The sequence below is a fragment of the Petromyzon marinus genome, chromosome 49, assembly GCF_048934315.1.
Source record: "Petromyzon marinus isolate PM22_M1 ecotype Great Lakes invasive population chromosome 49, UKy_Petmar_22M1.pri1.0, whole genome shotgun sequence".
NCBI classification, from domain to species: Eukaryota; Metazoa; Chordata; class Hyperoartia; order Petromyzontiformes; family Petromyzontidae; genus Petromyzon; species Petromyzon marinus.
Genome location: NC_133715.1, coordinates 1,808,402 through 1,825,186, shown reverse-complemented (window position 1 = coordinate 1,825,186; position 16,785 = coordinate 1,808,402). Strand labels below are relative to the sequence as shown.

Genomic DNA, 16,785 nt, shown 5'->3' with positions numbered 1-16,785 from the left:
CAACGAGGTGTGACATGGATTGCGCGGCAGTACTATCAGCCAAGGAAGGAAACACGACAACGGGTTGTTGGCTGGTCATTGCGGGAGGCTGATAACATGGAGCCAGCACCACCGACCGACAGCCTGGGTTGAAGATCAGGCTCCAGCCACCAGTGATAACGCCAAGTTCTTGAGCGCCACGAGTCCATGGTGCCAGCCCACTCGCAACGACCTTACACAAGAGTACAGTTACACGTTAAATTAACACAAATAATCATGAGCGCCGTCGAAAATATAAGTAGCAACATAAATAAGCAGATAAGACGCCTGTTGTCCATGCCTGTCCCTCCACTGAAAACAAAACGTGTATTTTTTTGTGCACATCCAACTGGCCACTAGGAGGGTACAATTTCGGCAGCATTAGTTTAACACAGGACTGTCAAACACATGGCCCCCCAAGCCCCCCATGCCCCTGACTCTGGCCCGCCACGTGTTTAAATTTCACAACTTATTTCTCTCTCTATATTTTTTTTAAGCTTCTACCTAAATCTAACCTGAATTTAAACTGGACATTCAAACGGGGGATTTGGCGCATAAAAATAAATCAACTCTTTTCCCGTGCTTTCGGATTTTTGAATCGGTAAATTAATACCATATTATTATGAGGTTGCATTTGAATCCAAACCGGCACCGCTGAATGAGTTTCACACCCCCTGGTTTAAACACAATCAAACTGTGGACTCGTTTTGACACTCAGTGTCTCATTGGCAGTCAGGGTTGCTTGAAGCAACGCTGGCAAAGTTATGCACTCCCGGAAGGCTGATTGAATGTGTACAAATAATACTTTTAACAAAAAATGTTTATGTGAAGGGACAGATAAGGAGGCGTTTTGTAACGTTAAATTGGTTTTGCTGCTTTGCTTCTTCTAGCTGTGAGGACGAAGCAGTATGTGCCACCTAGCGTGGATAACCGGCAAAGAAAGTGATTTCATAAAACATCTGTAGAGGGGGCCTGGGGTGGCTCAGGTCAGAGCACTGAGCTGGCACCAATAAGATCCTGGGTTCGAATCCACCTTTTCAGCAATTGCCTGTGACTTAATGAGGGTTCTTAAGTCCTGTGGTTGATGGACTCAATCGCGTTAGATTTGGGTTCTGTGATTGATTTGGCGAAATTGCAGCTCTTGAGAATTGACATATAACTTTGACTGTCGTGCAACGAACATTGCCCTCGGTAGGAAAATGCTGCCCCCTACTGCGTCGACCAGAGGTCACTTTAAAAGTGCTCTCAGAGGTAGCTCCTTGATATCCTCTTCTGCGGGACGTTCCCCAATACAAAAGGGTCGCAACTACCCTGCCAGAGACCCAAGTGGATTCAACGCATCGCAGCATGATAACAACAACCAAACAAGAATAACAACAAAAGTACAGTTCTGTGATCTCATCTTCTCCGGGGGGGGGGGGGGGGGGAATGGGGGGTCTCTGACAGATGGTGGTGGGTGATGTTACAGCGCCAGGCTGTGAGAGCTCCCAACAGGGAATTCATTCGTCTCTGGACGCCGATCCGGCAAGAGAGCACCGGCAGTGGCACGGTGATCGCGGCAGGGGCAGAACTCCGACGGCGGCGTCATTTTTGGCAGCACTTCCTGCGGCGGGCGCCCCCGTTCCTCGTGGTCAGCTTAACGCTGTCCGTGTCCTCGCAGCGCCGGCAGCCCTGCGCTGAGGACACGTCGTTTGCCAGGATGCGCTGGACCAGCAGCTGCGCGGCCGCCTCCACGTTGATGTTCTCCTGCGGTGGGGGGGAGGGGGGGACGGTGGCATGCCGTTACGCGTGGCTCGTGCGCTCATGGACAGGGTCTCCCATGCGTCCGTCCGTACGCACAAGCACGCCCGTGGACAGTTTCCTCGGATTTTAGGGGCAGGTTAACCCGTTGCCATTCCGATGACGTACGTGTCTGCAGGGGCGCTACTATGGGCGGGGATGCATGGCAGCGTTATGTGACGCATTGGAGCCCAGTCAGCCGCAAGGGGGCCCTGAATCAACATAATCAAGTAATGTTACAACAATTAACCATAAATGCCAAAAGCCATTGTTACAAACGAAAACATAATATTTACGAAAAATACACAAAGCGTAAAATCTCGTAGCGCAACTGCCGGTGTTTGTTACTGAGCACCACCAGGCTCGTTGGCTCACTGACTTGGGCATGAAAACAAGACGCACGATAACTTAATTGTGAGTATTGTAACCATAAATATATATTTTTTATCAATACTCTCACTGAGAGACTGTCTTCCTCTAAACCCAATACACGCTGCAACTAAAATGTTATATATATATATATAGTTACAGCCTGCATATTATTGTATACAGGGTTAAAAACATCCGTAGTAGCTATTTCAGTGAAAGTGAGTCGGGAGAATGGAGGAGGCCCACAGTCGGATCTTGCGTAGCCCCCCCCCCCCTCTTGAAATAGGGAATTGCACCCATGCGTGTACGTCATCGGTTTTTACTCCGCTTCCGTTCCCATGATGTATGTGGCCATGCGGGAAGGGCCATGTGGCACAGTTTGGCGGTTGTGTCGCTACAGTCCCCTTCGGTGAGTACAACATCTTTAAAGACAACGGCATGACTACGCCTCTCTGAATAAAATTAATGCCGAGCCACTCGCGCGTCCCTAGATTCAGCGGCGAATGGGACACCCACCCTGCAATTTGCATATGTCTCGGAATAGGAAAGGATTAATATCAATAATCCTGATGCAATCATCTGGATCAACCGCCTCAAGATACAATGACAGCTATTAAACTAAACTCTTAAAACTAAGATAATAGGTTTTCCCCTTTTTCTGGCAACAAAACAGGTGTAAAAATGTAAAAACACCAAACTGAAACCGTTAACATCTTAACACCTGTTTTGTTGCCAGAAAAAAAGGGGAAAAAATCTATGATCATATTTTGGTGCTGGCAAAGGAGCTCCCATGATGTATATGCTCACCCCGAGCTCTCATTACTCTGATAGTGGCATTGTCTTTGAGCTGTACGCCTTTTGGCATCCTCTGATCTAACACCGTTTGAGACGAGGCTCAAAAGAAAGCTGTCTCTGGTGTGGACCAATCAGTTTCAAGGACAATGCATATATTATACTGGTAGGAACGAAGTTGTAAACTGAGTGTACCAGCCTGCAATAGATTAATGTGTCCGTCCGTCCGTCCCCTTTCAATACTTTAACGAAGTGAAAAATCCCAATGTTCCTACCAGCCCACCCTGCAGGGACCTGTTCAGAATGTTTTTTTTTTGCATTCTGACCACAAGCATTGTGGTTAATGCAGACATGATTCCTTGGTAAAAGGTTTCAGTTTGGTGTTTTAACATCTTAACACCTGTTTTGTTGCCAGAAAAAAGGGGAAAAACCTATTATCATATTTTGGTACTGGCAAATGAGGTCCCATAAGGTTAAAACTAAAGTAATTTTACCGGATAAGGCCCACTGAGCTATATTTCTCTTTTTCATAAGTGACCTAGATATCACAAATTATAGCTCATTGAAGAGGCTTATAATAATGTGGAAATTTATAGCAGCCAAATACTCTAAACGTGTGACAATTTTAAATTTCGAGGGAAAAACAAGAGGACCCGGAGAAAAATCTACGTGACCACGGCGAGAGAGACACACCGCAAACTCCAAATATACAGCAGGCGTCAGGGATGTGATCAAACCCACGATCTCCTGTATACCGGGCAAAGTAGTTAACATCTCCCCACCGCGGCGCCCCAAGCTGTTGATCTAGAGCAGTGGTTCTCAGAGCGCGGTCCCTGCACCACCACCAGTGAGTGGTCTGCAACGTTCCCCCAGCCGGTCTGCGGGGGCTGTGATGCAAACGCAGCTTGATCCGGACAATAGCGACAATGTTTATTATACCTTTTGTTTCGAACATTAATTTATATTTTACTTGTATTTAATAAAAAAGTAAGTGAGGTAAATTACCGCAATTAAACTACCCCCACCCTAAGATCTAAATGCCCCCCCCCACCCCGTATATATAAAAAAAACCCTGATATTTAGAGAAAAGTAAATACGTTTTGTCACCAGGGGTAGTGGGGGCGCTGGGTAGCCCATGGAAATGTTCGCATCAGCAAAGCGGTCCGTGGGCGAAACAAATTTGAAAAACGTTGCCCTACATCATCAACATCGTCTGTACGGAGACGGCTGCACGTTGCACCGCCGTAGGTAAGAGGTCAAGCGCTGGTCGAGAACCACGTCTGGGCTCGCTCTGCGGAAAGGGCGGCGGGCGGCGGTGATGCCGTGCGCGAAAGACGGCCCGCGACGCACCTTGGCGGACGTCTCAAACCACCCTACGAAGCCTTCGTCGCGGCAGTAGCGGTCGAGCTGAGCGGTGTCGCTCCACTCGCCCCTGGCGTCCCCTCCGTCTCCATCGCACTTGTTGGCCAGCAGCACGGTGGGGATGGGCTTGCCGCTCGGCAGGGTCACCTGCACGCACAGGATGCGCACCATGCGACGCGTTGCTCAGGAACCACCGCGCATGGTCACCGTATCGCGCGCTTTCAAATGTGCTTCTGCGGCCGTCATGATTGCAACTCACTGCTCTACGGGACGTCTGGCAAAAAAAAACATTACATGTACAAAACCCTGTGGCACGTGTCGTGGCGGGTACTGCAAGATCTGAACGTGTCCGTCCAGTGCTCGCTGAGCTGCATTGGTTTCCGAATGCCAAACGAATTAATTTTAACATCGCACTCATTACACACAAAGTGTTTGCCACAAATGAACCACAATACTTGCTGATCTCGTCAAGGAGCTTAAACCATCACACGAACTCCGGTCACCTTCGTAGCAACCTTTGGCTAGCTATCGAACAAAGACGGTCACTGCATAGCCAACCGTGCTAATCGGAGGTGCGGGAGAAGGACAACAAATTAAACACAAAAAGCAGTTCTAAAGAAATTAGTTTTCAATCTAGATTTAAAAGTACAAAGCTCCAGTGGCTTCCTAATATCGGAAGGAAGAGCGTTCCAGACGGCCGCAGAAGCGCATCTGAAAGCTCGTGATGATGCGGCGACCCTCTTTGTTCGACGGCCAGCCAAAAGCTGCCGCCGCCGCTGCTGCTGCGAGGATGGCCAGTCTCGCGCGACGATGGTTTACGCTCTCCTTTGATGAGATCAGCGAGGTGTTGTGTGGCTTACTTGTGGCGGCGAGCGCTTTGTGTGTGTGCGTGCGTGTGACGAGTGGCGGCAGGGGCCGAGCGGGGACCTTGGAGTCGAGGTCGTGCTTCCACTTGGACACGGCCTCGAAGGTAGTTGCCCGGGTCACGTCGAACACCACCATGGCGCCCACCGCCTCCTTGTAGTAGACACGCGTCATGTTCCCGAAGCGCTCCTGCCCTGCGAGCGTGCGCCCACGGACAGGCTAGCGTGACCACCGCGCGTCCCTCCCACAACGGTCCCTCCACACAAATACGTATGACGATCGCAATTGTTACAGCTTGTGCATAGCGGCGTCTTTTCATCATCACCATGTTGATCTTATCAAGGGAGCATGAAGCATCGTGAGTGAAATCTGGTCATCCTCGCAGCAGCGGCTTTTGGCTGCCCATTGAACAAAGACGGGTCATCGCATTTACACTCACATCTGCTGCTGTCACTTCTCCTAATGCTAAACGGATCTTGTTTAAAGCCGATTTGAACTTGATAATTTAGACAAGACTCTCGTACAATCACACCTAATATTAACAGATAAAATGTCCACTTCTGATTGGGACCATGTAGATAACATGACAGTCTCCTCTGCTAATTCAATGTCAACCAAATGTAAAGTTAACTTGATGGCTAAATTCAACCTCCTGTCCCACCTGATGACGGATGCTTGTGTTGCGCCCGAAACGTCGTGATTTAATTTATTTTATTTTATACCTACGTGACTTTATCGAAAGAACCAAAGAGTATGGATCCCTGCAGTCACGAAAACTTCAAATCTAGAAAGATGGGTCACCGCATCTCACACTTTCAGATGCGCTTATGCGGCCGTCTGGAACGCTCTTCCTTCTGGCGTTAGGAAGCCACTGGAGTTATGCAATTTTAAACCTCGATTGAAAACGAATTTCTTTAGAACTGATATTTGTGCTTAGTTTGTTCTTCCCCTGAAACTCCGATTGGCTACACACGGTGCCAAATAAGTTCTACATACATACATAGATAACATCCCAATGGCGCTTTGCGTCAATGAAAATGGTGGGGGGAATGGATTGGAAGTGGCTGAGTTAAAATAGTAAATGCCAAAAGATAAATGTTTTAGGAGGGACTTGAAGATCCCAATCGAACCGGACTCCCTGGCAGAGACTTCAACAGTCCGGGTACCATGGAAGCAAATGTCCAGAGATTGCTGCCCAAGGACTGGAGATCCAGAGGAGATCCAAGTCTGCCGACCTCAGAGGTCTCGTTGTTGGAACGCTGAGGGGTTAGCAGCAGCAACTCCCGAATGTATGGAGGTACGAGATCATTGAGGCTGATTCGACCTAGCGGAGGCCCAGGACCGGTTCAGCTCATCGCTACTGGCATTGGTGGCCTTGAGAGGGAAACGGACTCGGGTCGCCGGGTCCGTAGCGCACCGCACTAACCACTACACTGTCCCTCTGACGACACACTGATTAATAATAATCACAGGCAGGGATTATTGTGTGACAGTTATAACTGGACCGCGGACACTGTTAATTAAACCTGAATGATAAAAATGCTGTAATCCGTCAGTCCTGTTGCTAGAGCCACAGTGGCGAGATGTTAACTACTTCGCCTGGAATGCAGAAGGTCGTGGGTTTCATCCTGAGCCTGAGGCCGACTGTATATTTGGAGTTTGCATGTTCTCCCCGTTTGAAGAATGCTGATGATTAACAGTGAGCTGATACCGCTGGATGGCTCAGAAGCAACGCCGAGAACCTGGGTTCGATTCCAGTTCTCAGCCACCCGGGTTCTCATGTGCAGTGAGTCAGTGGTCTCAACCAGGTAATAAATGACTGTACACAATAAAAAACCTCCTGTCGTAGTTAATTTGCCACTTCATTGATTTGACTCATTCTAAACAATTATTTTTATTTTACCAGGTAAGGCCCACTGAGCTATTTAGCTCTTTTTTCAGAAGCTTTCACAAATGAGAGCTCGATGAAGTGGCTGATCGTCATTCATCATCATCGTGTGGAAATTTATAACCGCGACCAAACGCTCTAAACATGTGTTTTATTCCAGCTGCGAGACCCAGTGCCCAGCCTGCGCCGAGCCACAGACGCGTCGAGACCGGCACTTTTTGCAGTCAGTTCCGTTTAAAGGACAATGCGTATAGTCGGTACATTTTTTGTCTGCATGTTCACCACAAGTACTGTGTGTGGTTGATTCAGACTTTATTTCTTGTGTAGAGACGTAAATAGTGTCTCAACGGTGTATATGGTGACTACAAGGAGGGTGCACGTACCTCTCGAGGGAGCCGACGGAGACATGGCGGAGAAGCAGGCCCTACAGCGCAGGGTCCCGTCGCAGAGAGAGAGGGGATGTGCCAACTCAGGAGAGTGAAGGGGACCCGGAAACGTGGGCCTGGAGGACATGTGACGCTGGCTCCGGTTCCGTCTCGAGAGACCAAGGAAGGGGCGTGGCCGGAGGCGGAGCGAGGCGACGCTCGGGAGGATAAGAGGGACGAGGGCGGAGCGATCGTGGTTGCGTGGCAGAAAGAGCTCACCGTGCGGCGTTGCTTCGGCGGTCTTGGAGCGTCGGTCGTCGGGGACTCAGTTTACATAGAAACCCATTTGGGGGTCTAGAGTAATAACGAGTATTGTTAACCCGTAGCCCTGTTCGGTTGTGAATAAATCTTGGTGCCTCACGAATTCGTTGTGTGCATCGTGAGACATACACTACATCTGGTGCCAGAAGTGAAAATACTTAATAGCTAGATGATAGCGTAGGCTTAAAATGTACACGAGAAGAAGACAACCTACCAGGGCTCCTTCGGAGGAGGAAGACAAATTTCCGTCCGGTCGATGTCCCATGCTTTGCGGCCAACGGCAGCTCATTGGGCATTATGGGGCAAATACCGTGGCCATTGGCAATATTCAAATAACTGGCCCGGTATTAGTTTCCAAATCGTTAGCCGTGCCCTGCCTATTGGGAACGAATTTTCTGGGGAAAATGGCCATTAAATTCCTAGTTGACCAGGGGTGCCTGGAGTTGCCGTCGGGCCGTAGAATGGCCTTTATACCCTCCCCGACTCGGCTGTGTAAAGCGAATGCCGTGATCCAGGCTCTCGCGTGGGAAACGGTTAAAATTCCCCCTGGAGCACAAATACTGGTGCCTTTGCGCCTCAGGAAACAGCTCGATCGGAATGCCACTGAGGGAGGTGTTCTTCTAATACCATCCAACAAAGTCAGCCATGGCCTTATGTTGGTAGGGGCCCAAACTATTATCAGGAATGATCAGCAGCCTTTTATTCAAATTTTAAACGCTGGTCTTGGGCCCACGGTCATACAGGCAAGCACGGTCCTAGCTCACGCATCGCCAGCAGACGGCGATGTGGTAGGGACGGACCCCATCAAGATGGTCGCGGCTGCAGAGCGAGGGGAAAGTTGCGATGACGCGTGGTTGAACGCACTCTGCGCCGAGAGCCGTGACTTGTCCGAGGTGCAGAGGTCCGCATTGCGTGCACTTATTCAGGAATTTTCTGACGTTTTCAGCAAATCCAAATACGACATTGGCCGCACGTCATCGGTACACCATCATTTCGACACGGGCGATGCGGCCCTCATTCGGCAGAACCCGTACAGGCTGAGCCCGACTTGGAAGGAGCATGTCCGCCATGCAGTCAGGGAGATGCTAGCCGTGGATATTATCGCCCCTTCCACCAGCTCGTGGGGGGCGCCAATTGTCCTTGTAAAAAAGCAGGATGGCTCCTTGGGGTGTTGTGTGTATTTCCGAAAGTTAAACAAAGTATCTGTTGCTGACGCGTACCCACTTCCACGGATGGATGATTCCCTGGATGCCCTGTTAGGGGCGCAGTTCTTTTCAACCCTTGACTTGCTTTCTGGCTTTTAGCAGTTACCTCTAAGCCCAAAACGGCATTTCGTACTCCCCAGGGCTTGTTTGAGTTTAATCGGTCTCCCATGGGACTCCATTCCAGCTCAGCCACATTCCAACGGCTCATGGAATTGGTTTTAGCAGGGCTCCAGTGGAACTCGTGCCTCATCTATCTCGATGACATAATTGTCTTTGCATGTACATTCAAGGAACACCTACAACGGTTGCGAGCCGTCTTTCTCAAAATGCGGGCAGCAAATTTTAAATTCAAGCCGCAAAAATGACATTTTCTATAGTAGTCGGTCCAATATCTCGGACAAATTGTGAGTGAATCCGGAATAGCGACGGACCCCGACAAAGTGACGGACCCCGACAAAACGGCATGTGTGTGTACATGGCCGACCCCCAAGACGGGTAAAGTGCAAAGTTTCGTCGGGTTTGCCTCCTATTACCGTCGATTTGTGCCCAGCTTTGCGACTATTGCAAAACCCCTGCATATCCTTACTGCCAAGGGCCGGAAATTTCATTGGGGTATGGCAGAGGAGGCAGCTTTTGTCGCACTGTGGGAGGGTTTGGTCAAGGCACCTCCTCTTCGCTATCCTGACTTCTCCTGACCCTTTCTCCTCGACATGGACGCCAGCGACACTGGAATTGGCGCCGTGCTTATGGGAGTCGGGTGTTGTCCCCTGCGGAACAGCGGTACTGTGTGACGTGACGAGAATTGTTGACCATCGTCTATTTCATCCAATTGTATTGTCCATAACTCTATGGGAGGGCGTTTGAGCTGCGGTCGGATCACGCGGCCCTTCAGTACGTGCTGCGCGTGGAACAACCGTCCGGGCAGCTCTCGCGGTGGCTAGAGGTCCTTTAGGACTATACCTTTAAAGTCTCGTACAGGAAAGGCGTTCGAGACTGCCACCTCGAGACTCGTGTGCATGCCTCTCGGGGGCGGGACGCTGCAAACCCCATGCTGGGGAGTTGCCTCAGGCTATGGCGGCGTCCGCGGATGCTTTTCCTCTGGACACAGGTCACATGCGTGATAAGACGCTCGGCCTCACGCATGATGAATGGGGCGACTCCAGGTGGAGGTTGCCTCCCCGCTCAAGCTGCGGTGCCGTATCGGTAAGGCAGGGGGTCAGGGTAAGAGACGAGGAGTTGCATTGGTCATCCTAGATGGTGGCTTGCTGATAAAATGGAATGAGAAATCCCATCGATACGCCATGGTGGAGCCATCTGTTCTGCGGGGGAAGGTTATATGGGCGGAGCACGAGTGGCTAATGCACCTTTGTGTAAAAAAAACTTTGGCTATTCAAAAAATGATTTTTTTCTGACCGGGCATGGCCGACGACGTTTATAATGTGCTGCAAGGTTGCACGGAATGCGCTCGCCGCAAACCTCTGCTGAGAGCAGATCACCCACCGCTAAAATCCATTTGCGTTTCTCGGGTGAACGAACTTTTCGCGCTTGATGTTCTTGGTCCATTCCCCACCACTCCCCGGGAGAATAAATACTTATTGGTGGGGGTGGAGTATTTGTCGCGTTGGCCAATGGCCTGGCCGTTACCAAACCAGTCAGCTGAGACCATCACAGACGCGTTCCTTCATGGCTACATATTAGATAAAGGCGCTCCTGAACGTCTCTTGACAGACCAAGGCAAAAAAATATACGTCCAAGCTGTTGAAGGAGGTTTGCGAGCAATTGGGTACCAAAAAGGTGCGCACGTTGCCTTATCACCCCCAGACAGACGGTATGGTGGAGAGGTTACACAGAACCCTGACTTCGATGTTGTGCCAACGTGTCGATGAAGCCAAGTCTGACATATTACAGGCGTGCTCGAAGCATACAGTTCCACCCCGCACGCTTATACCGGGTTTTCCCCATTCTTTTTAATGTATGAAAGGGAGCATGACCCACCAATTGATGTGCAGCTCAAACCACTGGAGAATTGTACGAGGATATCGAACCCCATGTGGCTTACCCTACAGCGATTGGCAGAAGCTAGGGAGGCGTCTCGGGGGAACTCTGCCTTTTGGCAGGCGGCCAACGAACGGCTCGTCAAACCTCGCCAGTCCACTACTGTATGAACGCCAGGGGACAAGGCGTGGCTCCACTGCCCCCTTGTCCCTGAAATTACATAAACCATGGCAGGGGCCGGTCGAAGTAGTGGTGGAGGTGAGGAGTCCACAGTGCATGTGGATTCAGTGTGGTCGCCGCCGCTGGTTTGTGTACCCGTCGCGGTTAAAACTTTTTTTCCTCCTGCCGTTAGTCTTTCATCTCCACTTCCCGAGAGCCAGGTGTCTGGTCAGCCCGATGAGTGGGGGCACGTGTCGGCTGACGTCCTTCCTCAGGACAGTTCTATCATTCTGCCCGCAGGGTCCAAGCGCCTAACGGGACCAACGTCACCGGTCCTACCGGCCCGGGGGTTCTTTGGCTCTGGAGGTGCCGTGCTCGTCGAGCCATCTTCCGGCTGCCCCCGAAGCCTCCAGGGGACCTGCGCCCTTCTCGCCTGATGGCCCGGCTTCAAGGACTCGGGCAAAGACCACTCGATTTAAATTACCATCCTCCGGTGTCAAAGTGCACCGACACCCGTGGTCCGCGGCCGCCACTCGAGCCAGATGGATCAATGACTGACCCGGGCTCATCTTGTGCTTGAGTGCGGTGTTGCATGTGCGAGGTATAGTTGTGGCCTGGCCGGGGGGTGGCTCGTCCATTGTAAATAGTTGCAACTAAGTTTTTTTTTCTCTTCTCTCTCGTTCAGGATTATTTATTGTTGCTGTTGTTCTCTCGTTACGTTCTAAATTGGAGGCCCACACGTTGCGTTGGTTATATGTCGGTCATCCGAGACGGCTGAGTTTCATAAAGAGGGGGGTGATGTAGAGACGTAAATAGCGTATCTATGGCGTATATTCCGACTACAACTACAATTGGTAAAGGAGGGTGCACGTACCTCTCGAGGGAGCTGACAGAGATGTGGCGGAGAAGCAGGCCCTACAGCGCAGGGTCCCGTCGCATAGAGAGAGGGGACGTGCCAACTCAGGGGAGTGAAGGGGACCTGGAAACGTGGGCCCGGAGGACATGTGACGCTGGCTCCGGTTCCGTCTCGAGAGACCGAGGAAGGGGCGTGGCCGGAGGCGGAGCGAGGCGACGCTCGGGAGGATAAGAGGGACGAGGGCGGAGCGATCGTGGTTGCGTGGCGGAAAGAGCTCACCGTGCGGCGTTTCTTCGGGGGTCTTGGAGCGTCGGTCGTCGGGGACTCAGTTTACATAGAGACCCCTTTGGGAGTCTAGAGTAAACCCGAGTATTGTTAACCCGTAGCCCTGTTCGGTTGTGTATAAATCGTCCCTCCCGAATTATGTGTGTGCCTCGTGAGACACACACTACACTGACAAAAGGTTTATATTTGGTGTTTGAACATCTTAACACCTCATGTTGCATTGTCAGAAAAGGTAAAAACCTATTCTTATTTTTCATACTTTGATACTGGAAAAAAAAGGTCCCATATAGCTGCTGCTCACCCTGAGCTACAAATGCTCTGATAGGTCCTTGTCTTTGTACTGTTTGCCTTTTGGCGTTCTCTGGTCTGACACTGGAAGTAGTGAGACTAGGCCTTAAAAAGGATGCTGTCTCTGGTGTAGGCCAATCAGTTTCAGATTTGGCACGGTGCATAAAATACAGAATTTAATATCTGATACAAAAGAAGTATTACTGAACCTATCAACAGAAGGTGTGTACAGGATTAACTGCACGTGTGGCCAATGTTATGTTGGGCAAACAGGACGAATGATCAGCACGAGACTAAAGAACATCAGAGAAAGGGGCCGTCCATACATAACGTCACGCACCTGGGGTGGGGAAGGGGTCAGACATTTGTGACGATGTGTGACGAGGAGGGGGGGGGGGTTGAGAAATGTGACGTAACATCAAAATGCGCAAGTTTAAATAAATATAAACACGTTCTACTTAATTAAATAGACGTTTAAATAAATGTTTTCTCATACAACATCACAGTGCAGCGCCACATTAAATACGCACTACAATGACAATAGTTTAAAGCGATTTGAAGCATGTTTTATAGTTTTTTGGGAGGGGGGCAGAGCTTTGTGACGTCATATTTGAGGGGATGTCTGACTTTGTGTGACGCCGTGTGACGAAGGGGGGGGGGGCGATCAAAAATAGTCCAAAATCGCGTGACGTCATTTGTAGATGGCCCCAAATATTAAAATCTCCCAAATGCAACTGTCAGCAGTAGCAGAACACGCGTGCCAACAAGGACACTCAATTGATTTTGATAATGGTGAAGTTTTGTGCAAAACTAGCTACTACTGGCCAAGACTAATTAGAAAATGTATCGAAATTGAAAGAAATCAAAATCACTTTAACCATTCGGATAGCTACCGTCTTAGTGCTGCGTGGAAGCGAATAATCAAGTAATACATGATTTAAATGCATGCCTACAAAGGGCAGCATACTTCAAGAGTGATTACCGTTGGTAGGGCTATTATAACAAATTGCACAAGAGCGCAGAAGGGTGGTAAACACATCTACGCCTCTATATAAGGAACGAAACAGTAAGACTTCTCCACAAATCTGGCTGTCGCCTGATGAAGCTAGTTGTAATTACTGGCGAAACGTCGTACTCAGTTTGTAAATGTTGTGGCTTGGCTCTCCAACACACCGGTGTGCTGTACTAGTGACAAATTGGCCACGTTCTGTTTACGTGACAACCCTTACTAGTTGGCTGTGTCGGGTGGTGGCGGGTTTTAACGACACATTTATATATTTACGTGATCTAACCCAAAAAAAACCTCTATTATGGACAATACATTCCTAATTATCAGAGCATGTTTGTTTGCATGCTCACCACAAGTACGCGTGGTTAATGCAGACATTATCACTTGCAAAAGGTTTCTATTTGTTATTTGAACCTGTTTTATTGCCAGAAAGGGTAAAACATATTTTGAATTTTAATTCAGTTCAGTTTATTTTGAAGTACCCTGTGAGTCAAGAAGTTCTTAAATCGGTGTTTCATCAACAAAAAACAATACCGCCACTTCATTGACAAACTCAAACAAGTCACGGGTAAACTAAATCAATAAACAAATAAAAGATAAAATAAAAAAAATAGCGAGCAAATCATAATGGCAATAAAAATATTTTTTTGTAAAGGAAAATTAAGTTAAATATAGATTAGCACCAAATGCCACGCTGTATCTCTAAAAAAAGACTAATTTTAATCTGACAGTCGCTCAGAACTCCTCCTGACACAACAGGCGGTGCACGCCGAACGGGCACAAATCAAAGTGCTCGCAGAGCTGCATTTACTTCCCGTTGCCAAACGAACACATTATGAGGTCACGCTCATTAGGGGCCGTCCATAAATGACGTCACGAACTTGGGGTGGTAGGGGGGGGGTCAGACATTTGTGACGATGTGTGACGAGAGGGGGCGGGTGTTGAGAAATGTGACGTCACATCAAAATGCGCAACTTTAAATAAATAAACGTTTTAATAAATGTTTTCTCCTACAACATCAGAGTGAAGCGCCACATTAAATACGCTCTACAATGACAATAGTTTAAAGCGATTTGAAGCATGGTTTTTTTTGGGGGGGGGGGCAGAGCTTTGTGACGTCATATTTGAGGGGGGGTCTGACTTTTTGTGACGCCGTGTGACGATTGGGGGGGGGGGGTCAAAAATTGTCCAAAATCGCGTGAGGTCAAATGAACTCCAACACGGTCGGGCGAGCTCCGGACATCCTCGCGGCAGCGGCTTTTGGCTGCGAGCCATCGAACAAAGACGGCGGTCACCCCATCGCGTGGCACTTCCAGACGCGCTTCTGCGGCCGTCTGGAACGCTCTTCCTTCCGACATTAGGAAGCCACTGGGACCTCCGCACTTTAAAATCTAGGTTGAAAACTATTTTTTTTAGAATTGCGTTTTGTATTTAGTTTCTTGTCCTTCCCCCGCACCTCCGATTAGCGTGGCTGGCTACGTACGATGCAAAAGAAATTCAATATACGGTCCATACAATACCAATACCTGCCATTCACCACTAAGTGACGATGACGTCAACACAGCACCTGTGCCAGGCCAAGTGCACTTTGAAGCCACGTGTAGTGTCGAAGGCTCGCTGACACGAGGTCACGGGACAGACCCAGGTTCTATGGGTTGTCAGATGCACCAGCCGTTGGGGCAAGTGCTGTCAGCGAGCACATATGAATGCCGGCATGGCACTCAAGGAGGTGGATGGCCAGTAACCACACCCGACCGCCTCTGTTTCCCCAGTGGCGATGTTTACACACCGCACCAGGTACTCATTTGAGGCTGAGTCAACCTATGGGAGGCCCAGGAGCGATTCAGATAATCGTCACTGGTGTTAGCCGTGCGGGGGAACCGAACTCGAGTCGCCGCTTTTTGTGGTGCAGCACGGTAACCGCTACGCTACCGCGCCCCACTTTCACACACACACACTCAGACACACACACACTCAGTCACAACAACAACAACAACCGCCATTCGCCACTAAGTGGCGGTGACGTCACCACGACGCTTGTGCCAGGCTATGTGCACCCTGAGGCCACGTGAAGTGTCGAACGCCCGCTGGCAGGAGGTCACGGGGCAGACCCAGGTGCCACGGGTCGACTGACTGAGATGACTGGCTGATGCACCACCTGTGCCCCCTACTGTGCCAACCTGCTGTGCTTTAGCCACCCGGCGCTCCGCTCGCTGTTGTGAGCGTCGCTCCTCCGCCCTCCTTTGTTGTTGGAGGGCGACTGCCTCCAACTGCCCAGTAGCATCCTTCACGAGCCTCCTCCACAGAGGCCGATCTTGACACCGCTGGTACCAGTCATCGGCAAGTCCACTCAGCTCCACGTCCTCCTGTACCACATCACTCCATCTCTTCTCTAGCCCGTGCCGCGCCCGCTTAGCCCCCTCAATCCGGCAGAACAAAATATGTTTCGGCATGCGGTGGCTGGGCACATACTACAGACAAAACACACACACTCAGTCACACACACACTCAGTCACACACACACACACTCAGTCAGAGGCCGACTCGTTACATCTTGCGGAGGATCGCTCCTCTCAACAAAATATTTCCACGGTTCAGTTTGCAAGTGTGAGTTTTAAGTCAATCCTATTTTTTGTTATATTTCATCGAAGCTGGTTCGTAAGTCGGGCGTTCGTAAGTCGGGCGTTCATAAGTCGGGCGTTCGTCAGTCGAGGGGTGCCTGTACATACAACATACATACAACATACGTAACATACCTGCGATGTCCCAGAGCTGCAGGCGCACCGTGGTGTCGGCGTCCCAGCCCAGCACCTTGAGCGCAAAGTCGACGCCGATGGTGGCGCGGTAGCCGTGCGAGAAGACGTGGTGCACATAGCGCTTGATGATGCTCGTCTTGCCCACGCCGAGCTCCCCGATGACGAGGACCTTGAAGAGGAACTCCTTCTTCTTCTGCTGTTCCACCGCCATCCTCGGGGCCATCGCGTGGGCGTCTCGCCGAGCAGTGCGCGAAGCCGGCCAGCACCCTGCACCACTCCCTCGCTGGCTCGTGCCACTGACCCAGCGCGTTCGCCCGCCAGCCCGCCCGCCAGTGTTGTGCAATTCACACGGCGGTGACAGCAGCAGTGTGCGTCCAAAAGTTCACGGGGTCACCGCCACCACCATCCATCCACCACTTCTGCCACCACCGCCAATGCCACCACCACCATCCACTATTGACATCGCCACCACGA

The 16,785-nt window shown here is 50.2% G+C and overlaps 1 protein-coding gene across 1 annotated transcript; it reads right to left on the bottom strand.

The window, feature by feature from the left end:
- Nucleotides 1-1,428: 1,428 nt before the first annotated feature.
- LOC116953011 (ras-related protein Rab-38-like) lies at nt 1,429-16,745 on the bottom strand. The gene is made up of 4 exons (XM_032972820.2): nt 16,312-16,745; nt 5,248-5,378; nt 4,309-4,467; nt 1,429-1,764 (listed from the first exon to the last, which is right to left on the bottom strand). The coding sequence occupies exons 1-4, from the start codon at nt 16,532-16,534 to the stop codon at nt 1,603-1,605; spliced, it is 675 nt and encodes a 224-aa protein (XP_032828711.1). The 5' UTR covers nt 16,535-16,745; the 3' UTR covers nt 1,429-1,602.
- Nucleotides 16,746-16,785: the final 40 nt, after the last annotated feature.